Below are 25,138 nucleotides of genomic sequence, written 5' to 3'. Positions count from 1 at the left end.
AAAATGACTTTAATTAGTTTAATTATCTACCACCCATTAGCATGCCTAATATTAGTGGTTTGAAGAGCTTTTGTTCAATTGCTAATATGCAGGTAATTACTAACTCATCTTAACTTCTTTGCACTTTGTCAATTCACTTTTCACTAATTTCAAGCCAGAGCTAAAAGTCATAACAAATACAGAGGGTGTGTAACTTCAATTTAGAAGTGAGTCCCTCTCACCTTTCATGGAATATATAGTTGTTAAACTGTGTTCAGTAAAATCTAGGTTACCCAGAGCTCTTCAAACTCTGTCACACACATACACAAACGATGAGTCTATATTTTAGTTAAAGGATTAAAATTCCAAAATCCACAGCAAAGATAATTTGGCTCCTGCTTCATAGACAATGGTCATCATTTAATTTCTGGTAATTGTAGTGAAAATAAAAAGATCACTAGAGGCACAGAGTTTCACAGGAGGAAAGACTTTCTGTTGACTCTTAAGGAATTGTGACTGCCTCCAGGAGCAACCGCAGGGCAAGCATAGCTAAGAGACCGGTGAAGCACGTTGCTTGTGGCCTGCCATCATTTCTTTCAGCGAAAGCCGCCTGTTCTCTCCATCCTGTGTCCCAATGGTGTGTGCTGTGCATAAGCCTAGAGGCATCCTGGATTGAAACTTTTTTGTCTGACCTCTCATGGAGCCTAAAGTGTCAGTTTACTAATGTGAAAAATTCATCTAAGCAAGTGTATTAAGGGAATGAGGCTGGAGGGCTATTCTAGGTGAGATGCACGTTTTAACTGCGGGCAACTGTAGCGGATGCATCAGCTTTTGTTTTGAGACTTGACCAAGACTGAAGGTGCCCATAGCTACATGTGTGTGTGTGTGTGGGGGGGGTGCAACTGAGACTCAGGGGGCCTGTTGGCACCTTCAGGTCAGGTGTCCTTGATGCTGTACCATCTCTGGGACAGCTCTGACCGTTGGACCAAGATGATAACCTTAACAGGTTTGTGGCTGCCCTGGCGTGATCTTACAACAATGCCACCGGTTTGAACACCAGTCTGAGGGCCTCCAAAGGAGCCTCGGTAATGAGTTTCAGAAGAGTTGGAGTTGACATACAGCACGAGGTCTTCTGGCCATGTGTATGCAGCCAGGGTGAGTTTCTCAGAGCAGCAGTGGCAACAGCAGCTAATGTGTACCGAACACTCTGGTCCAGGCAGTCTGGGTGGTGGGTTACACAATTTCTATCATGTAATCCTCACCATAAACCCTATAAAGCAAATAGTATAATTGTTTCCACTTTGCACATGAGAAAACTGAAGCACAGGGAAGAAAAGAAACTTGCCCTAAGCACTTTCTGATCCCTCTGTGGAACTCCAGGCCTGGGATGCTCTACTATTTGGGCCCATTCAACACCAGAGCTGCTGGAAACATTCATGTAGATAATTCAAATAACTCGGCAGTTAGCACTCAATTTCTGTTGTGGCCTTGACCGAATAGCTGCACGGGTGGGTATAGAAAGCCTTTCTTGAGGAACTGAAAATAAACTAATTAAAAGTTTTAAAATATGTAAACATTATGTTTCATGAACATATGATTTGAATATTTGGCTGCCATGTGCCTTGTAAAGGCTGTCTTTGGTACTACTGCAACTAGTGGTTGTTAAGCCCGTTTGTCAGCTTCTTCATGGTGGGCATCTAGATTTTGGTCAAAGTGTACAGTTAATCTTTGCCTTAACTGCGATAAACTACTTATGACTCTACTTGGTCAGGGAGAACCCTGATGAGAACAGATCACATGAAGCAGCCCGCACAAACGCAGCTAAGTTACAGGGTATAGGGACAACAGCGAGCCAAAGTCAAAGAGAAATGGCAGCTACTGGAACACCCCAACATGGGGCTTTAGGGGTACCTGAGAGAGTGCCCACAGCCAGGTTCAATGGCATAGAGGATGTGGAGAATTCTGTTTTCAATTTTCTGAAACTTGGTTTTTAAGGCATTGACCTATTCATTCTTTCAAGTACAGTGCCAGAAATTCTGGAATATTTGCTTGTACATGTGAACCAGAAAGATCAAGAGTAGCTGACTGAAAACCTAGTGCAAAGAATATATTTTCTCTTTCAGGCTATTCTCTCTAAATGTGTTATTGTTCAAGTATAAACTCTTTTTTTTCCCCAAACCCCAAACTTCAGGAAGTCAGGAACTCTGCCTCCTTGGACCCTGATGATGTCATGTTTGTGAAAGGTCGACTGATAGATGGCAGGCCCGTTTAGAAAGCCTGCACACTCTGCCCAAAACAGAGCTTTTCAGGTTACATGACGCAGCAAGGCTAGAATTTGTTACTACAATGTAAGGATCTTAATAATGGTGATAATAAACCTGTGAGTGGTGCAGGAAACTGCTTTAGTTCATCAAAATGCTTGTATATGAATGTTTGGCTCGCTCCTTCGGGCTGAGCTAAATCTCCTGGGTTCTGTCCAACTCCCTGGGACCTCAGTTGCCCATCCTCAATGACTCCTGATTTGGCAACTCCTTTCCTAACTTATGATCCCCTAATAGTACAGTTAACCTTCGAACAACACTGGTTTGAACTGTGCAGGTCCACTTACACGTGGATCTTTTTTTTTCAATAAATACTGGCAGCACTGTAAACATATCATCTCTTCCTTATGATTTTCTTAATAACATTTCTTTTCTCTATCTTAGTTTATTATAAGAATTATATATATGTGTGTTTTATATATATATATATGTATATATATGTATATATATATATATATATAAAACATACAAAGTATGTGTTAATTGACTGTTTATGTTATTGGTAAGGTTTCCAGTCAACAGTAGGCCATTAGAAGTTAAGTTTTGGGGGAGTCAAAAGTTACATGTGGATTTTCAACTGTGCAGAGGTCAACACCCCTAACCCCCATGTTGTTCAAGGGTCAACAGTACATTGAAATATTGGAGAAAACAAACATTTTATCACTTGACACTTTAATAAACTCAAGTTGCCATTCAGTCAGAATGGTTCAGGTATACCTCAGTTTTAAAAAGTGACATTTTCTATTAAGATGTTAAGATGTAACTGGTTAAAATCATGCTCAATGTCTGCTCTAGTTTTGCACTTTGGAAACCTACTTTGCCATGCCTTTTTTGTCATTAAACTTTAGTTACAGTGGATCCTGAAGGTGTGTAATAAATCGACATCATTAGATTTTTAAATTTGATGTCCGTAATAACTCTGTTTGCTTTTGTCCTTAAGACCTCTTGGTATTACGGAATTTACTACCTAACAAATCAATGAATACCCCTGAATCTTTGGGCAGAGAAAAATTTTAGAGGTGATTGAGGCTCCTCGTTTTAGAGAAAAGATGAGAAGGATGTAACTTGTCCCATATCGTGTGGTTAGTTCTATAATTGCATCTAAATCCTGGGATTCCATTTCCATCTTCTTTCTAACACAGTAACCTACAAAAATGACCATTTAATGAGCTAATTTCATTGTTATTACTAATAATCAAAAAAATTATGAGGTTACCTGGGATACAGACACCAAATTGTTTAGTGCTAAATAAATTAAGAATTATTTTGTTTCGAAAAGTATACTGATAAAATTTAAGCACTGAATAAACTGAGGTATGCAATCAATTACCTGAATATTCCTGAACATTTGACATTACAGATTTATATGGCTACACATACCTGTAGAGTATTAGCATTTGGCTCAAATTTGTCTAATTTTTCAAATGGGAGAAGAAATCATCTACATTGGCATTTGACAGCAGGAAACACATAAGGTGATTATATTTTAACTAGTTTCTATTATATATATTTTAAATGTCAAAACGTTATGAGATGGCCTAATATGTAGTTATTCTGATATAAGTAGTTTTGTGAGTGAAATAAAATGGTAAAGAAAAAATTCATTAAAGAGGGTAACAGACTGTACCAGATGGTTCTCAGAGTCAACCAAATCTCTTTTTTGGAAGACTCTCAAAGACCCTAAGAACTGGATTTTTTAAAAAGGAGAATATTTCTCTATGTAATGTAAAAGAAAGGCTTCTTGATTTTGTTGTTAAATGTAAATGTATTCCATATTTGAATATACCGCATTCCAGTTTCCATTTAAATATATGGAGTGGAGCTGCGTCTTTTTCCCTCCATAAAATGCAATTATGGTAAAAAGAGCCTTTGAGTGAATTATTTGAAGTAGAAAATCTTAAACAACCTCTTTCAGGGAAACAGAGCTCTAACACTGGGTGACATGATGCTTAGGTTGCTACAGACACAAACACACATTATTAATATTGTGTTGTTTTCATTTTCTTTCTCTTTGACAAAGATCACAAATAAATATCCGACATCCTAGAACACACACGCCTAATTCCGCAAGTTGTTATAATGAAGTCCTTTGAATTATTATAAATGCTTGAACATTAAAAATTCATCAGCAAGGAGAGAGAGGTACTTTCTATTTGTGGTGTTCTGAATTTAAGCACAACCCGCTAAGAATGGCTGATTGTCCCGAGGAAGCACCGCTGACAGCCATCAGCAGGTCTGTGTAAATGGTGTATGGAAAAGGTAATAAGAGATTCAGGAGTATATTTCAACCCATATAATAAAGTAATTGTGAAAGTGTAATTGCAGTCTGGTTCCATACCATATTAGGGGAAGGAATGAGATGGTAAGAAAATATGAGATTCGCGGAATTATTTTGTAAGCAATTTCTACAACGATTGTGTAGCAGAATATGCAGTATTTGTCACAAAAATAATTGAATGCACAGTGGTGTTTACCTTTTAAAACCCATTATGATGAACCGGAACAAAATGAACATTGATAAACTTGTCATTTAAAAACATTCTGAAATTATGAACAACTTCAAATATAAAAATGGCATTGAATAATATTAAGCAACTGATTTCAGCCCATTAAAACATTTTAAAAATTTGAACATGCTCCTTATTCTTTATTTTTAAATGAAGCTTAGTTCAAATTTCCAAAGATTTAAATATTTGCACGATTAGAATTTCAATTTTTAAAAATTCATTCCTTTGGCTACTTTATAAACAATCACTATTGGTTTAAGTTACCAAGTTACCGTATCCCATAGGCTATCAGTTGCTCTTATAGCAAGACTTGAGAAAGCGCAAGGAATGCTGCTTTTATTCTCAGCCATATCATCTAGACTAAAAAAAGGAAAAGGAGCAGAGAAGGTAAACGCATGAAAGAACACAGAGATATTCAAAGCTTATTATTAATAGTATTTAGGTAAAATATTAAAGTTGTCCATTTGAGTCTCAGTTCACCCATTTTCTGTTAAAGGATTATTTATATCGCATCTAAGATTATTACCTCTGTAAATGCACACATTTTTTTTTTCTTTTTCTATCCCTACCAGTTAGCACAGTTTCTTGTGCATAGTTAACTGCTCAGAAAATATTTCATGAAGAAATTAACAAATTTTTGCAAATGTCACACTGCTGGACATGGGGTCTATAACAACCCTGTGTCAAGGACCCCAAAACCCATGGAGAAATCAGCTATGGAATCAAATATAAGGAATTTTGTTTCTCTTCCATTAATTTTTGTTCCCTTTTTATGGGACCTTATGAATAAATGAATGTAAGCTTCAGACATATATGCAGTTCATTCCCCTGGCCTGCCATTTCAGATGAAACTTCAAAAGATGTTATATACAGGGAAATATATATATACAGGGAAAGCTCCTTGATTTGGTAAAGGAAAAATCTAAAACGTCATCTGCCTAAATGGAGTTTCTGGAAGAAAACACATATTTTTGTCATTCAAGGGAATATCCATTATTTACACAAGCCTATGTGTTTACAAAGAACTCATTTCAATAAAGAGTTAAGGCTTAAATGAAGTAAAGGAAAAACAAACCAACCCCGGTTTAATGAAGTGCTATGGACATCCACTAGGCCACCATTTGTTAGGAAATCTTGCATACACACACCTAAAATCTATCCATCTCGTCCTGCATAACCAGAGCTACTGTTTTTCCAAAACAGCTCAGCCCACTGAATTGTGTGTTAATGATAATGGAGAAGTACGAGAAAATGGCTGCCCAGAAACAGAAGCCCACTGTAGGCAGGTGAGGATGTAGGGAGGAAAGCGCTAGGAAAAGGTCATCTCAGAAAATAAGTTTAAAGGAACCTTGAAAATAATGTCAATCATCTTACAAATTATGTCTGCTGTGGTGGAACGAAGGAAGTGATAGAAGGAAGTTCAGAGGGAGGGAGGAATCGAAGCCGGAACCTTTTGTTGTGTTATAGGCCTCGCTCTGTCCTATACCCACCTGCCCCCACCTCGTCTTCAAGCCATCACCATCATTACTCAGTTTCTTCATGATCCTTTCCTTTTCTTGGATTTTCCAAATTATTTCCAAGTTAGGTTATATGCTAATGCTTACCAATATAAGACTACTCTTGGCTACCTTCTTCCATCACAGAGCATCAGCAGATTTTGCCAATAACTATGAGATTTTGTTCTCTTCCCTCTACACACTGAATATTTTACTTCCACCCTCTTCGCCATTCTCTCTCTTTAAGCATAATGTCACTATACCCACGGCACCAGCAATTAGTGAGCCCTAGCTACTTAGTCTTCCATTTTTTTTTTAATTGGGGAATTGGGGCGATGGGAACAGTGCTGGGGAATTGGGGAAAGGGGAACAGACAAGTTGCTGTCGTTTTGTTCTTCAGTCTAGTTGTGGAGGACGTTGCTTCACTGGCCCATGTTGGTATTATCATTGTGGTCTTCCCGGGCGAGGTAGATCAGTCGCCGGCTTGTGGATGGCCGCTCACTGTGGCTGCTGGCCGCTCACGCTGGCTGCTGGCTACATACGGTAGCCCATGGCAACCCACTGCCACAGGGGCTGCAGCCTATGCCATCGCCGGTGACTCACGGAAGCCCAGCTCCAGTTGAGCTGTTGTTCAGCATCTTAGCTGTGGAGGGCAGTGTCACTGGCCCTCATATGTGGGATCCGAACCGGGGCCCTCTGGCGTCCCAAGCCAGCTCCTAACCATCGCGCCACTCGGCCGGCCCTTAGTTTTCCATTTTAGACTAAGATCAAGTACTTTGATCTTAATATAGAATAATGTAGGGGAAAAAAGGCCTCACAATTGTTAAATTTTGTTAACTCAAATCATACCAATAAGTAAGAGAGTCACAGCTTGAACCCAGGCCTTCTGACTCAATATGTGCCCTGTTCACCATATTTGTTATGGACTCTGTACTTTTTTTTTGTTAATGCATCTAAGAGGTCACTAGGTATTTTTGTTTTTGTTTTTGTTTTTGTTTGTTTTATAGCATCTTTATTGAGATGTAATTCACATAACATGAAATTCTTTCTGATCAAAAATACAGAATTAGTTAAAGTCAGGGAACGAATAAGAAGGAACAAAATGTTCCATCCTCTGTGGAAGAGATGACCTAACAAACTAAACTTCTGCAAGGCCTCCAATCTTTTTCTTAACAATAAAGACAAAGGACCATTATGTTATTTCATGTTTGTCAAACTCATATCCCTATGAGCAAAATAATATGCCAAGGCAGTAGAACTCTAGAATTCATGGACTGTCTTCCTAGAACATAGAGTTGCCTCAATTGTAAGTGATTTAAAGTATCATACTTATATTAAAACAGACATGGATGTGTTATGAACGTATTTCTTAAAGATGAAACATCAGCCTTCTGGGACCTTTGTAGTCTGCAGAGGTGCTTGTGGGCTTTTCCTCCAGCCCCGGGGTGGAGGTGAGGGGTTAAATTCATTAAGGCACTATTGTAGAAAAATTTGAGGACTGTGCTATGAGGATATTTGAAGATTGTGAAATGCCTCCCAAACTACTGATAGACACTTCTGAATATGTTTGGACACTTTAAGGTATTCCTCAAATTTACTAATAATAGCATGTGTATTTACCACTGAATTAGAAATTTCAGGAAAGCAATTACTAATAACTTGGGACATTACCTCAGCAGGTGTACTTCTAAGACTATACACCAAGTATTAATATCCATTGCTAATGAGTGGGCTTATCAGTTAAAAACAGTTTTCAGCTAGACGGCAACACTTTAGTGTGCTTTAAGAAGTTAGATTTTAATATTAATATAATGCAACCTTCTGGCTGAAGCATAAAACCTCTAAAAGCACATCATTTGAAAAGTTACTGAAAAATAAATACCCGATGATTCACTTTATCATGGAATTCCCTCAGGTCGTCTTCTCTGGTACATTCTTATTAGGGCTGATCATTACAATAAGCAGTTTGAATCCCACCCCAACTTGCCCCAACTGTGCTCTATAACAGCCAGGCTACCTTCCTAAAACACAGGCCTGATGCTGCATTCTCCTTGCTCCTAAGCTGTTCCTGCTTCTCTCTGAGTTTTTCTTCCAGGGAAATCCCTCTTCCTTCAGTATGTTCACTTTCTCACTACAGATACTTCAGGCACCACCTCAGGTTACTTCTCAGAGAGCCCACGAGATCTCACCTCCACGTATTTCCTCATTTTTTGTCTTTTGCAGTCTTTCACTAGAGAAAAACTTTCTACACATGAATAAATCGTCTTCATATGTCTCTCAGATATCATAATTCTGTCACTCTATGTGTTTCCATTTTGGCTTCGACTGTGAGAAAGCAAGAGCCAAATCGAATGTTTAATGAGAGTGGTAATACCTATGCTAAAACATACGTGTCTGTTTCCTGACTATAACGTCCCGCATTACTAATACTAATACTAGTCTTACTACTGTATGTGTTGCTTCTAATTTTAAGTTGCCTCAAGTGATTCTGAAAAGAGGTAGGAAGTCTAAAACAAAAATCCCAAAAATAGGACTGACTTGCCCCCTCCCTGTTGCCAAATTTTTATGTATCTTTTTTCTTTTTTTTTGAGGGTGCAGCTCGCAGTGGCCCAGACTGGGATCGAACTGGCAACCTTGGTGTTATCAGCACCATGCTCTAACCAACTGATCTAACCAGCCACCCCTCAGTTGCCTGATTTTTAAGGCCAACTGAAATGCCATTTCCTCCAGGAAGCAACCTGGATTCTCCCACTTCAGCTCATTACTTCTCCTTGTGTTTCCCATAGTACTTTGACCACAGACTTAATATCACATCAATTACACTACAGCTGTGTTATGGTTATGTGTAGTCCTCTCTTGATCAGCCATGTGGAGGCAGGGCCCACAGTTTACTCATCTCTGTGCCTCTCCCTGCGCCTCCCCTCCGCCCTTAGCCCTTAACACTCAATATAGGGCTTTACACACAGTGTTTAGTAAATCGGTGTTCAGTAAATGCTTTTCGATTTCTAAAAATGAATTAAATGTGCCTTATTAACAAAGCCCAAAGCTTCTTTAGAAGTGCATTCCAAATAAAAAACTCTACTTCTTAAGCTAAAATATTCTCATTTCATCCCTGTGCAAATATTTGTATGGGGACTGCATTAGAGCTACCTGAAAATAAGAAGTTATAATGGAAACAGTGACACAGCCTTAAGTGAGTCAACTGAAATAGGAACTACTTTAATACTTTTACTGAAATGTTCTCTGCTTGATAAAGTTCATTACCAGAATATCATCTTTAAAAGTGAAATGCATTCAGCTGAGCACTTTTTTTCATTTTGTAAATAGATTTTTCCTTGCCTGAGCTCTCAGTACAAAGTACAAAATAGTCTTCCATAACATTAGAAAAATGTCACCTCATACATAAAGCTAAATTTTTGGAATAAAATAGATTTTTCTTCTTTAGCATTTTAAAGGTACAGTAGTGCCTTCATATAGCAATCACCCTGAACTGCATACCATATTAAGGGCAGAATCATCAGCCTGCAATTTGATATGTTCTAAAATGTGTTGAGATAACATATTAGAGCCCAGAACAAAGTTAAGTCCTGTGGGATATCCTAAGGCTATAAAGTCACCATCTTTTCAACATCACCCCACTTATTACTCTGGTTATATTTTAAATGACCTTGGCACTAATCTTTTTCTCACCTATTCAAAATGACACAGAAAAGTAGCTATATGCTAAATTTACAACCCACGTGCCAAATTTTCACATCACATCAAATGAAAACGTATACATAGCAGACTCATTACAGTTTTTTTTTTTGCTTTTACATTAATAAGTTCTTGACCAGTCTAGAGTTACTGTACCCAAAGTTACCTTACAAAGTAAGTTTTACCCCACTTTGAAAATTTGACATGTGCTGGGTTTAGACATCTGAATAAGATACGTGGTATATCACCATCATTGCATCTTGGCCAAGAAGTGATAGCAGAAATTAATCTTTGACCTTTAAGTTTTCAGCAGAGGAGTCATTTTTCCAAGAAATGAACATTCATATATTTAATACTGCTATTTTACAATGAGCACTCTGTTTTTAACCAAAATTCAGATAAAAGTTTTAACCAAAATTCAGATAGAATTTTATGAACCTTCCACATCTCAGAAATGTATCTTTTCTTTTCTACCCACCCACCCCCAGCCCTTCCCTAAACATTGCAAGTTATAGAAAGGCAATTGACCTCAAGTCAATTTTTCCGCTGGCTTATATTTTTTTCTTTCTTTTCAAAGTACTCTTTAGGGGAAAAAAGAAAAAAGAAAGATAAACACACTTCATATAAGAAGTGCCATAAGAAAAATATGTTCTGGCAGACTTTTCCTAACTTGTAACTGAAAAGAATTTACATCATCCAAGTATAAGTGTAAAGAGTAAAAGAAAGAAATCTCAAAATGGATTTTTGTTCCACTTTCAAACTCCAAGGCTAAGGAAACACAAGTGTTTCACTTCAGAAATGAATAACGAATGACTTCAGTACACATACACCTTTCTCTTTTTGGAGAAATTGCACATAAAAGGGCATTTTTTTGGCACGGCTGACCTGCAGAGATATGGAGCTAAGCGGAGTCATGAATTCACTCACTCTGATATGCACACATGATACGCAATTAAAATCTCCATTCACATTCCTGCCGGGTTGTCAATCATGAGGAAAGCCTTTTTGACAACATTCAGCGAAGCGTACCAACTAACCGCTGAACAGGAACTTAAACAGTAACAGCTTTTGTTGCTAGCAAGAACGTATTTTTTACCAAGGTTGGGTTCAGTTTCTAAGAAATCATTATGCTCTGAATTTGGGGGCCTTTCATTAAAAATGAAAATGTGTCAAAAAGATTTTGTATGGCAAGCTATGTGATGTAATATCTAGAAAATATGAGATATATAAAAAATTCTAGCCTTTTTATCTGAGGGAATCTTTTTAACTTTTCCTCTTTAGAACAATGAACAATGATCTTATAAAGGAGTTTACTGGGAGGAAATGTGACATCTCTAATTAATTCTGAAGTTTTCAGTAGGATTTTAAAACTTGTAAAATAAATCAGGACTCTAATGTCACTTGAAAAGTGACTGATCAGTTTGTAAACCAATGGGAAAGTGACTTTTTTTTAATCGTAAGAAGAATATTTAGCATGTCAGAAATATTGCATGCATCAAACCTTTCAATTTATGGAGCTCTACAGAAAATATTATGCACATAAATTCTTTCCACATGAACCAAGAAGGTACTCTGCTCATAACTTAGTTTCTGTTGAACATCTAATCAAAGACTGTGCCCTTCATAATAGCACATTAGTGTGCTTTAAAGTCATAAATCCTTAAAAGCAGGGCCCAGTAAAATTGAATATAGGATGCTTGTTAATCTGCTGCTGTGTCTGTTTTGAGCAACTAACCTTGGATTACAAATTTGAAACAAGTTAATACTATCAGATATTGAAATATTTGTCTTCTTCCTTATCATGCTCTGTAACTGAGAAAGCAGATGCATCCTGACCATTAGCAGTCATGACAAATTGCCTTGCTAATGAACGTTACACACTGAAAGTGCCATAACTGATTAAACTACAATTTCCCACTACCAGATAGAGAGAGAGCTGGGGACTCCAGCAGTGGGCAACTCTGATATTCTGCCAACAGGCCTTCAGGGCACAGTGTGATATTTAGAAAAACACTCTAAATTCCATATGAACATCTTCTAAAAGCCTATGTGTATACAACAGGTTTTTAAAGAACATTAGATAAAACAGCTTAGGTTGTAGCTGATGAGCCATGAAAAATGGATGTGTTTTAACTATGTAGTATCCTTGCAAGTATGTGTTGAAGAATATTCTCTGTGTGGGTTTCTCTCTCTCTTTTCTCTCTCACTCCCTCTCTCTCTTCTTCCCTTTCCCCGCCCCCAAAACATTGCGTGTGCTTTGCATTTCACATAAAATCTTTCTTTTGTCAGTTCCTTTGTTGGTGCAAAATTGGCAGCAGTTCAAATTCAAAGTACTCCTATTCATTTACTGACCAATGTCATTCTAGTTCACATCAGCCAGCGAGCTAAGCTCTAAAAAACATAAAAGACTTGCTTCACCACTGACGAATAATGTGTACATTTTTACAGAGCTTAAACCTTAATGCTTTCCCTGAAACTAACAATACAGTATATCTTATCATTCCTTTTTCACAAGCAGGCAGCTGCTGAAACGCTTGCCACTTCAAAATATCAATTGCTTGCCAGAGTTTTCCTCAACACACCCTGTCAAACTCATGTATATTGTGCAGTGAAAATGGTGCAGGGCTGAAAGCTAGAAATTGTGTCAAATTCTGCTGTAAGGGTATGATGTGCAAAGAACAATGTATGACAACCATAGAGACTACAAACAATGGCACTGGAGCCAGGGACTTCATAGATCACAACTGCGCCTGTACATATTTTATTGTAGGCATTATATATTTAAAGCATGACAAATGTACCATTGTGTGTTATTTGCTGCACAAATAGAAGCTCCTCCCACTAGTTTGCCTTTTGCATTTCTCTTGATGATGGAAACACAGTTGAGTTTCATTTCTTTTTCTTCTCTTCAAACATTAAAGGTTCTCAGATCATAAAGGAAGAAGACACACACACAGACAAGGTTATCAAAATGAATAACAGAAAACAGAAGAGAATAATACAAGATGAGAACAGGAGATCTTGTTCACTTAACATTTTGGCTTCTCTCTGAGGACACAAAAGCAAGGATTATCTTAAACACTAACCAAGAGTATCAAGAGAACTACACTATCACCATGCCTATAAATTGTCTACCTAATTTTAATGCAGATAAGTGCTGGCTTATTGATTTGCACGATATTCTAGCAAAATGGAAATACCACGTGAAAATGTTCTTTGTGTGCAGAAAATATGGTTTAAGAAGCTTTTACTCTTATTGCTTTCCTATGCCAAAAGAACAATTAAGTAAATAATATTTCACTACTGTATCAGGTTTATAAACTAACACCGACTCCTGTCTGTTTGGATTTTAAATATCACTTCCCCTTTCCCAACCCGCTCTGTTTACTTTAAATGATTCTGGTTATTGAAAAGTTGTGTTTCTTCCAAATAGCTCCTTAAGTAACATGTAAAATCTGAAAACATTTTCACTTTGGAACACACCTACTTAATTACAAAGGGGTTCATGGCTATAGCAGCCCTACACTAATTCAGTCAACGACTGTGGAAATGGAAACATGTGTATGGAAGAAAATTACTTGGAATATACATTCATTCATCTCCTCTGTGACCTAGCTTAGGTTACAAAATATCACACAAGTAGCTCAAAGTGGCATTAACTGAGTCTGAGGCTAAGGAAAATGAACAGATATGCTTTTAAGGTGTTAATAAATATTTTGGAAAGAGAATAGGTGGTTTAGGTGCAGAGGGGTGCTGACCTTTGGTGTGTTGATTAGTGGGACGATGATGCATTATTAACACACAGCAGCTGTACCTGAACTGCTGCCATGAATATAATAGCCTTTTATAGCCATCAGGGGAGTGAGGTAGGAGGCCTTTATTAACCACGAGACAAGATTAGCACATTATGTGAACTTTAGTAGGCAAATTATCTCTTATTGAAATATAATGTTGGTTAAAGCTAATTGTAAACATGATTTTTAAAACTTCCCAGTGAATAACTCAATGTTTTACTACCATTCAGCTCTTTATTGTCTGGTAATCGACGAAAACATGTTGTATTGTAGGACGTACGTACAGAAGCTGAATCTCCAAAGGCAGTCTGCGGTCACTAAAGGCTGACTTTAAAATGATTTGGCATTCCAAGTACAGGGATATTAGCATACATGCAAACTTTCTCTCTCTAATTAAGTAAAACTGTTCATGAACTAGAAAAGCTGCTTTGGAATTTTTCTTCCTCTTTATTTCCTAAGCAGTTCTTAAAAGATTAGTTTTGCAGTAAATTTTTGAGAGTTACCTTGAAAAATAACAGCATAATTTATTTCAAAAAAGCTTAATTTGGGGAGAGAAAAGATTATCCCATTAGCCTTAGTAACTGAACATAGTGCAGAGAGTCCATTATGAGCAGTCTTTTATGCCCTGGCAGAAAGTCATTAACATAAAATAAATCATTAGCTTTGATATTAAGCTTCTACTATCTGCAAGTTTCTATGATTAATGTTCATGACTGCATCTGCCAAATAATAAAATATACTTTTTGTTGAAAGGTTATCCTGCCTCTTTATTATTAACATTTCTCTTTATACAATTGTTACTGGCATTTTAGGCTGAAGAATATTGGCATAGAAAAGAAGAACTGGGTTTTACAATGGTATAAAGATGCCAATGCATATAACACTTTACCCATCATTTTTTACATTAACCATTTAATTGTTAAAAGACTTAAAGAAATCTGATGGTGCACAGATACGCTTTCAATGTAATTGGACTATCTTTTAGACCCAGTTGGTTCATTCCTTAACTAACCTTGCATGTTATGTTTCGCATCTCCGACCTATATATCAGAGGAAGCACAGAGGGGCAAACTTGCTTCTCCAAATTCAGGAACTACAAGAGGGCATTTTCTTCTGTAGCAGATATTCTCAACTTTTATTTTATCCTTCCACTGCAAAACAGCCAACAGCTCCCATCAGTAGCCTCTCTCATTAGGTGCATTGGCTCTCAATGTGGAGAGGGAAAAAGAGGCCCCCTGGGGGGCTTATCAATATCTGAGGGAGGGAGGTGACAGACTGTACCTACACATACCCCATTTTCCCAACTTCACCTTTGACCCTCTAGAAAGGTTATCCCTTTCACTCCCTTGCTGAAAGAATCACTAGTCTACAACTTCCAAACACATTTATTCCACTCGGGTAGCAGAAATAGAAGAAATCGGCTGAGAATACAGGATTTTTCTAAGGTCTACCATTGTTTGAATTTTTGAACATCTTTCACCACAGGATTTCAAAATAATCTACCTCTGTTGACTCCTTAATTCTCATAAGGCTTCCTTGATACAAATATAAATTATTTTCTCTAGTGGATACATGGAATACTGGGACACAGGTGGATTAAGGTTTTAGTGTCGGAACTTTTATCAGACAGAGAAGGAAGTCAGGCTTCTAAAAAGAATGGGGAGGGAATCCTAGCCTTTCACAGCTATATTTATTTTGCCTAGGGAGTAAGTCAACACAGGTTTAAGGGCCCTCAGTTTTTATCTCAAATCTTTAACAAAACAGAGCCTTTTCTTCACAGAGGCCTATGGCTTTCCTCAGAAAGATCTAGCTTTTTAGTCTTATCAGGTTATAATACGCCCAATTAAAGCCCTAGTATTGTGAACAGCACCTTCTCTTGTGAAATATGGCTGAGTTTCTTTAAAAGGAGTGGCAATGAGGCATTCCTACTAGTTGGTATGATTTCCTTTGTTGTTGTTGTACACATTGACAGATTCTGCCATTTATAATAAATTCTCATGCGTTTATGAGAATATATCCAGAAATATATCCAGGACCATGAGAAATACATAAACACACACACACACACACACACACACACACACACACACACACACACTTCTCTAAGTCACCCCTAGATAGGGGCTCAAAGGTTTTAACTGAAGGGCATTTATGCAGGGGCTGACACCATCGTTACTGTGGGTCAGACACGTATAACTTGTAAGTCTACATTGGCAACTCAAAATACTTTATATTTTCTCAGCCACTAGGAAAGCTTCTTATCAACCAACCACGGCCTTAGTTTAATTAGGTGTCCTTTCAAGAGAATTTCATAAAAGCACATAGCTCAGGAATAAAACACAATAAACACTTAGCTAAAACAGAACCATTTAAGACCCGAAAGGGAAAAATGGACAGAGAGAGAAAGCACTAAGAGTGCCGCTGTTTCACGGCTTTTGGAGTGCTGTAAATACACATCAATGATGGTTTTTCATGAGTAAAATAGAAATCTAAAGATAATTTTAAAAAGTTAACTTCAAAATCGTTAACCAAGTAAGGCAAACTTGCCATAGCGCAAGCTAAAGAGGTCTGGAGAGATGCAGGTACGTCCTGTCGGGAGAGGGGGTTCCTTTCTGGCATTGTCTTCCCTCTGGTCTTTCACCATCCACATCCAATCACAGAGCAGTGTCATGTCCCCATTTTCAAATGAATGCTATAGGGAGAAACATGTCATAACCAGGAAAAGCTCATTCAGGTTAATGTGAATTCCATATCTCAAAGTAGGATGGAAGAACTGCTATAATTAACAGTCTGCGGGTACTTCCATTATAAACCACATTTCTAAGCGGTTTATAACTCAACTGTTTTTAATGAGAAATTGCTCTTTGGGATGAAACTTGGCATGTATGGCTTACAACAAAAAAGTCTCAGATTCATTAGAGCAGATGTGAGCTGTGCCATCTTGGTGCTCTGGCTTCCTAGCCAACAGTTCATTGAACACAATTCACCATCTCCTGCTGGTCCTATCAACCAATGGAGACGGCAGGTACCTGACTCTGAAAAGTGCACCTTTAAAGAAAAAGATCCATTGAAAATATACCAATAACACCAAAGTGGAAGTAAATGAAAGGAAGTACCTTTAAAATTGGTAAAAGTAAACATTCCCACATTTAAATTTTGTTTAAATTCAATTGAAACAAACAAGGCAGTATTCAGACATTTAGATGGAATACTTCTTGCAGGCTAGAACTCGACTTCTACATGGAAGAGCACAGAAGCTTCTCACAAGTAAGAATTATAGTTACGACTTGCGGCCACAATATTTATTAACTATGGTTTACTACAATCTTGTTTTCTCCTCGAGGTATAAAGTTTGGATTCTTGAATTTGATTGTATGCAATATAAGTTTTATCTTAAACAATGGATAATGTTTTACACACGTAATTGTTAATAGCATTTAATCAAGTCATGATAATTACATTTCATTTTTATTGAGATGTAAGTATTCTTTCTACCTTATGACTTCCCAGAACCCTTAAGATTCACATTCAGATAGCTAAAATGTAAGCTAATAAGTTATCTAAATTTGATAAATTAAATAAGTTCTGCATCTCCACTATTCCCATTTTAGTTGCCTCTGCGCACTCTGATGAGAACACAGAGACCTGCTAACCCATTTACTTATTACAAGTATAACTCACCAAACTTACTGTATGCCAAAGACCAGGGGATCACAGTCCCACTTTCATACGATTTTAGTGTCTAAATAAAGATTTCTCACTGATAAAGGATGTTCAAGGAGCTGTTTCCAAGCTCTAAATGCACTGTATATAAAATGTGGTGGGAGAGGGGGAAATCATGGGAGCCTAGAAATATCCGCCATCGTTACTGTTCCTCTGAGCAGCATATCTGTGTTTTCTTGGTCTATGATTGTACGACCCTATGTAATTCATTCAGCTGGGGGAGTGGCAGAAAGGGGAACAGCCTAATTCAGGAGTTTTCCAAAGTGGGTGACTGGCAGATCCCAATTTCCTCAACCAGAAATAAGGTCAGGTACAGGAAGGAGAACGGATATGTTAACATGGTTATAACAATTGATGGTGAGCAAAAGGAGCATGACAGCCAAGATAAACACAAGGGTGAGTCAAGTACCTGAGGAGAGGGAGGGGAGTTCAGATTAGAAAGTACAGAATTCCCAGGTTCAGATTAAGATTGGAAAGGAGATAAGAGGGTTATTCCGTTGCGGGTGTCTGAGGAGGGAGGCCAGAGGCACCAGGCACACAGACAGGCCTACAGTTGAGGGCAGGCTTCAATCAGCACAGGAGGGTCACCAGTCATTAAGAAATATCTCCAGGGTCTTTTCAACTTTCTAGTATCCTAACCAAATGTTGGAAAGCACTAGAATAAACTATTCTTCATAGCAAAATAAGATTTCCCTCCAATTCCCTAAGTTATCCCTCTCTTGAATTGAGCCCATGACACAAAAGTATGACTACGAGAGAGTTCCCCACACCAAAAACAACATTTGATACCAAGTTCAGGTACCAAAAAAGTCACCGTTAGACTTGGAACTTTCCCTGCGTCTTTCAGGCTCAAGAGCCTTACTTCTTTCCTCTGTTCTTAAGCTCCTTGCAAGCACATCATAAAACAACAACAGCAACAAAAAAAAAAACCTTACAATAAGCAGTCAATTAGATAACATTTAAATATCAGTTTAATTTTCCTAAAATATCAAAATGTTCCTTAATATCACCATTCAGTAACTTCTACAATATACGATAAACTGTGAGAATAATCCTAAACCATGTTGTGAAGAACATCAGGTCTCTCCAAAGCTCATAACTATAATTTTTGCATAGACATTTAAAATTGGAATTTGTGACACTGAAATACACCACAAAGTCAAGAGAGCTATATTTGAGGTTTTTGTATGATACCTGATTTAGTGGCCAAAACTATACGATTGCTTGGTTTATGCTCTTTCTTACCTATAAATTGATTTAAAACATATTTAAAGACCTGAACACTTATGAAAGATGCCAGCTAATAAATCTTCCAAGGGAATTTTGATTATACTAACGCTGTCCAAAGTATCAACTATGAATTTCCGAAAGTCCTAGAAGTTATGGAAGTAGATAGGGAACTAATCAAGCATGATGCTCTAAATTGCTTATAACCCTCCCCTTCCTCCCCCACCTCCTCCTCCGCCCATCCTCCTCCTTTTTCTTACGTTTATTAATTAAAGTAGAAATAATGACTCTATCCAAGTGTACTTGCCAATCCTGTATTTCAGATGTGATGAGTTTTGCCACATGAAAGTACCCTACATAATGGTCTAAATAGGGAATCAGCTCAAAAGAGATTTTGCAGAGATGATTAATCAATCTTGTTTTTCTCAAAGTTATCAGACGTCTAATGTTAGCCCTGACATTTTAGTGCAGAGTTCATCACAAGGAAGTCCTTCCTCCGATGTTTACATGAAAAGATTATACACTGTCCTTCCTCATTTCAATGACAAAAGCCCAATATTCCAAATGTCCATTATTCTTTACTCTGTATACAGCCAGTCTTACACATGGGTTCTGTTTTGGACTTCCGTGTGTCTAAATCAACCCAAAAAGATTCAGGACCTGATATTCCACAAAAGCAACCACTGAGAACAGTAAAGACCATTATTTCCTCTCCCACTGCTGGCAGAGGTCAGCATCCCTGTCATTAGCCATGTCATAACATAATTGTATTACTACTCCTTACGTGGGCAGATACTGAGCAATAACTGAACACACACATCATTGTAAAAATGAAAAAGTGCCATTCCTTTGTCCCAATTTAGCATAAAATCAGTGAAAACAATCTTCAGAAATGACACTGCACTAAGAAACTGAAAGGAACTGTTATTACCCTGTAGGCATATATTTAAACTGATGCTCTGACATCCTAAACTAGAACAAAAATGTGACTATATTTTACTACTGAACTCCAGTTGCGAGCTCCTCTAATCCAATTTCTTTTGGTAACATTCAGTTCAATTAAGGGATACAATGTTACTTAAAATAGCCTTAATTGGATGAAACTTGACAGTGGTACCCATCTCTCAATGTGTGAAATATAACCAGGCTTTAAGTTGCAAGAGGTGAAGGCTGTTTCTTCCAGCCTACATGCTCCTGTCCAGTCTATGAGCTACACTGCATTTCACAGGCTGACCTATATACAGCTACATGCCATCGGTTGTGGCTGTTTGTACAAGAGATGCCTCGCACGGTTGCCACAACCAACATCATTTGCATTGTTCTTTTCTCCCGCAATGGGCTATTTGAAAATGGAGGCCAGTATGCATAGTGATGTGTTCATAATGTAATGTGCTTTTACAATAGAGCAATTCTAGATTAAACTATTAACCCAAAATTCTTCCTACGGAGTTTATTAACTGAAAACCTAAGTGGTGTTTTGGCAATCTATAGAGGGCCAGTGCTAGAAAGTGTCAGCAGAGTGAAACCACTACATTTGAGTTTAGAAAAGCTTCAATAAGAGGATATTCATTTTCTCCATTAGGGCCTCCTCTGACACTGAAAAAATGGCATTGGGGTAGCTCAGGGTACAACTGCATGACACTGAAACACAGACAGATACTGGTTCCTCTGGGATTTAGCACACCAACTTTAACTAGCAACGTGTTGACAGTTTTAAAATAAAGATAATTAGTAATTTATGATCTTATCACCCTATTAAAAACAAATAACCTGACAAAGTGACTGTTTCTTGTAATAAACTACATATTCATTACACCTCTGAAAGAGACAAGGTTTACATAGCAGCCTTGTCTCTTTTAAGGAAGTCTGCTCCAACTTGTTTTTACGAAATGTAGATACAGATTGCTTATTTCATCTCTTCCAAACTTCTGCTAATACCTCATATCCCTGCAAATCCACTTGAGTAACTGCAAAAATGAATGCTAGTTGACTACATTTGAAACAATTAAAAATGTAGAGCTGGACAGAAATTTTGTACCAATGGTAATCATTACGGAGTTGGAAATTCTAGTGCTTGGGCTTCCTGGGGCCTAGAAAACTTACTCAGGACATTTAATATAATCAGGGCTCAGTGACAAATATATTTGATAGACTGCTACACAGAGAAGAGCAGGAGAAGGCATCCTGGGAGAAATATTTCCATGAAGTCTCTTCCTACTACGAGAATTACATCTTATGACTTTAGATCTTTAAAAATCCATTATTCCCTGTATAAGTTAAGTAGAAGACTTGCAACTAGTCTATAGAAAGGGTTAGCTAATTTGCATTTAAAAAGAACAGTTTGCTTCTCATACACGGGGTGACTTAAAAGGAACTTCAGTGAGCTGCTAGTAAATAAATTCTGAAGACTTTCTCAATTAATTTATTCAATTCACAGCACAACCCACTAAAATTATTTAAAGCACTTAATTGGAAAATGATTTAATATATTGAAGCAATTCTTGATTTTCCAAAGCATTTAACTTTGAAATTAAATCTGACCCTACTATCACAAGAATGACAAGTGAAACCTGTATCCAAGTCATTACCTTCTTTTTGGAGCCTAAAATCACTGATAAATTTAATAAGATGTGTCCAGTTTTATTGCCAAAACGGTTCTGACCTTTCGGTTCCATTACTACTGCAGAATATGTCTACTATCCAAGATAGGTCTGCTACTTTATAATTTTTATTACTACCAGTAATAGTGTTGTAAGCAAAATAAAATGTTACAAACACAAAATACTTGCTTATAAAGGCGAAACAGATTTTAGAAAAAAAAAGAACTATGTTACCAACTAAGAATGAAACTTAAGCACACAAACTTCTCTTGCCAAAGTTACCCGTGCCTTCCAACTTGACCCAGCTAAAGGTCTCCTCCCTGTATGATGAAAAGCCTTTCTGCCTTGCCCAATACTAGGTTTCCCTCGTTTCGAACTTGCCTAAACACCATCGGCACACCACCTCCCTGCCCTTGGGTCTCACTGTGCACAGCATCGAGGAGCTTCTCCACAGGGTTCACTTAACTAACAGTGCGTGCGTGCGTGCGTGCATGCGTGTGTGTGTGTGTGTGTGTGTGTGTGTGTGTGTGTGTGTGTGTGTCCCGACTGACCAAGACTCGGGGCTGCGAGTGGGTAGCGTGGTGGGTAGCCCTGGGGCTGGGGATGCAGCGCACTAAATACCTCTGTATCACGTAAAAAGCTGCTTGATGATGACTCGCCACCGGGCAAATGTTAGGTGTCCCAACAATTTATTCAGTGGAATTCACTGAGGGGCCGACATGGAACTGCTTGCAGGGGCTGTGAGTATCAGGCAGATTTACCACCAAGAGGGAGCTAGGCGTCAAAACCGCTAGCCCGGGGTTTCAGAGAACTCAATTCTCGCCAACGTCCACCCGGCTGAACACGTCCAATAAGCCCGAAGCGGCATGGCCGTGTCCCTACAGTTGCTCTAAGGAGGCCAGTCCCCGCGCGTCCTCCCCCTCCGGCCTCCGGGCTGAGAGTTCCAGAAGCCCCAGGAGTAAACCCCTCCCTAAGCACCCCTTGACTGCTCTATCCTTGGGACAAGTGGAACTACGCAGTAGCTCCGGCCGGCGCCCCCACCCCCGGCCACCCGCATGGTCAGCCTCGCCCCGGTCCCCCGCGGCCTTGGCACCTGGGGGTCACTGAGCTGTGGGTACAGCTCAGCCTGGGACTCTGCTCCAGCACCGAACCGAATGCGGGAGCTTCGGACGTGAACGCGACTCGCTCGCCCGGCTCCCAACAAACTTGCAATTTCCGCGCGCACCCCCAAGCGGGAGCTGTCCCCCAGACCCGGCTTCCCCGCTGCGCCTCGGCCCGCAGACCGGCATCCGAACACCCGGCTCCGCTGTCCAAACGGGTTTGGTAAAACAAAACAGTGGTGGAGCAATGTTTCCCGGCGGGGGGCGGAGACGTCTCCCGGGTCCCTGCACCCCGACTCCCTGCTGCTCCCCTGGCAACTAATCCCGCTCAGGAAAGCGGTGCCATGAGCCCCCGCTGCCGGCGACAGGGAGGGAGGAAGGGAGAAGGGGAAACTGGAAAATAAGCTGAATTCTCTCACTCTCTGCCTTGGTTCTCGAACCCCAGACACACCCCCAAAGTATTCCGTGGTTTTCTCCTAATTTTTTTTAAACGCCCCCCGGCAAACCTAAGCAAGGATCCTTAGTCGCGAACAGCAGAAAGGAAAGAACCCGAGCAAATCGTGTCACTTTCCGCACAATCGCGGTGTTTGGCAAACCCCAGGAGCCGCTCCACAATATTTACTACCCAAGCGCACGCAGGGCTGCAGCGGGCTGCGAGCCGAGCGCGCCCCGGACCGGCCTCCACCGACCGGCCCGGCTGCCGAGCTGGCCGGGCCGCCGCCGCCCCCCTCCCGGGATCAAGCAGGGAGAACACGGTGGAAACAAAAGCAGAGCGTTCACCTTGTTGCAATAGTAGGGGTCCAGGCAGGGAGAAGGTCCCAGACAGGGAGCGTCGGGCGCAGCGGCGGGCTGGGCTGGAGGTGGATAAAATCTTACGTCCATTTCACTCTCACATCAAGCAACTCCTTTTCTTTTCCTTTTTTAAAAAAAGTGTTCAGCAAAACAAGCTTAGACGGAACAGAGAGAGGTGTCTGGACTCAGGAGTAAAAGAAACACCTTCCTTCCCTCACATCCGTTTGTGGTTTGTTTAAGAAGAAGAGGAGAAAAAAAAAAAAAGAAAAAAAAAAGAGGGGGGAAAAGCGCTCAACTCTCCCCCAAGCCGCGGCGCGCACCCGTCGGCGCCGAGCGCGCAGCCTATTCCGCCGCCGCCTCCCGGCCCCTCCGCCGCCGCCGCCGCCGGGCAGGTAACTTCATGCGCTCATTGTCCCCCCGCCCGCCCTCCCCATCCCCGCCTCCCGCGCCCCTCGCCGCCCGGCACACGCGCTCGAGCTCGGGCTCTAGGTACTGGGCGTTTTATTGGAGTCTCTGAGTTGCTCTGCTTTTAGTTTATTTTCTCCACCTTGGAGGCCTGGGATGGGGGAGGAATGAAGAGGGGCACAGGGCGGGAGGAGGGGTGAGAGCCCCGGGCCGGGAGGGGTACGGTGCGCCGCAGGACGCGGGCTGCTCACGGCCCAATGGCTGCTGCTCCGGCTGGGGGCTGGAGGAGGGAGGAGCAGAGAATCAGGAGAAAAGGGCGGCCGGGCCCGGGACTAGGCGGCAGGACCCCGGGGAGCCTCCGCTGTGCCCTAGCCGCGCTCCTCTCGGCCGGCGCATCGCACACAAAGGGGCTAGGGCACCCGAATCACCCGCGGCTGCGGGGCACGGTGGGGAGCGCACAGCAAGGGGGCGCTGTGGCGCACCCCGCCCCCCGGGCCCGCCTCTACCCCACCCCTCTCCCACTGTCCCCTGAGCGGCTCTCCGCACCAGGTCTCTGCGCGCCCCCTCCCAACTCCCAGTCCCTGGGGAGGTGACTGCTCCACTCAGCGCTGCTCCTGGGGGCCGGTAGCCCGCAGGGAGAGCGAATCCTCTGTGCGCTGTGAATGGGCTACTGCCCCAGGGACCCGAGCGGACCTCAGGGTGTGGAGGGGCTGTAAGAGTCGCTCCACTTCCGTTGCTTGCTCCCACCTCCAGCCCTCACCTTCCAGCGATCTGTGCCCAACCGGAGGGGAAGGCTGCCTTAAGAATTCGCGAAAGACCACACAGGGGTTATTCAAAGGGTAATAGGGAACAATGATCCGCACACAGGATCGGGCTAGAGGGGAAACGCGCGGGCTTGCTAGTTGCCCATTATGGGATTCTTGTCTTAACAGTTGGAAGCCCAGTAATGTTCTCGGAGGTCTACGGAAGACCTGAATCAGCCTCCCCATTGCTCAGGTTGGTAAGTGGGATGAGGAAATCCCAATCATATTTTCCTGTCTTACTTCTCAAACCCGGAAACTTGCAACTTCATGTCTCCTAATGGTTGGAAAAGTTTGGAATATCTTGGACGCTGTCCAACAGATTTATTTCCGGGCTCTGTCCTTGGTGGAAAGTCCGAGCAGGAGTGTGTAATATTTACTTTGCCAGGAGAGAGCAGCCCCGCGCATTAGGGCCCAAGACCCTGCAAAGGAACCTGAAGCACTTCACCTGTTCCACTTGTTTCTGGCGCTATGAGGATGCTAACATTTTGCCACCCTGCACAACCTTCTAGTTCACGTTAATTACCAACTGCGCTGCAACTTGCCCACAGCTGTGTTGCTTCCTCTGTAATTGAGAGCATCAGTCACTTACAAGCAGGGAAATCTGGGGGAAAAAATCTATAAAGATAGTATAAGAAATAATCAAATTAACATGATTGGGCATCTAAACATGGCTCCCTTAGGAATCTTGTTAAGCA

The 25,138-nt window shown here is 40.5% G+C and overlaps 1 protein-coding gene across 5 annotated transcripts in view; it reads right to left on the bottom strand.

Annotated features, from left to right (window-relative positions):
- The window catches only part of TOX (thymocyte selection associated high mobility group box), a 302,497-nt gene extending 278,904 nt beyond the window's left edge, over positions 1-23,593 (bottom strand). For 3 of the 5 annotated variants that reach the window (XM_019632152.1, XM_019632153.1, XM_019632154.1), the window contains exon 1: positions 23,224-23,593. In XM_019632152.1, coding sequence (XP_019487697.1) covers positions 23,224-23,325 — 102 coding nt within the window. In that variant the 5' untranslated portion in view covers positions 23,326-23,593. Of the gene's footprint in view, positions 1-21,720; positions 21,751-22,436; positions 22,640-23,223 lie in introns of those variants that run through there. The other 2 variants (XM_019632158.1, XM_019632157.1) reach the window with 2 other exon arrangements.
- Between the last annotated feature and the right edge of the window lie 1,545 nt (positions 23,594-25,138).

The sequence above is a fragment of the Hipposideros armiger genome, unplaced genomic scaffold (assembly GCF_001890085.2).
Source record: "Hipposideros armiger isolate ML-2016 unplaced genomic scaffold, ASM189008v1 scaffold_1087, whole genome shotgun sequence".
Lineage (NCBI taxonomy): Eukaryota > Metazoa > Chordata > Mammalia > Chiroptera > Hipposideridae > Hipposideros > Hipposideros armiger.
Note: the sequence above shows the minus strand (reverse complement) of the source record. Positions and strands in the feature narration are given on the sequence as shown.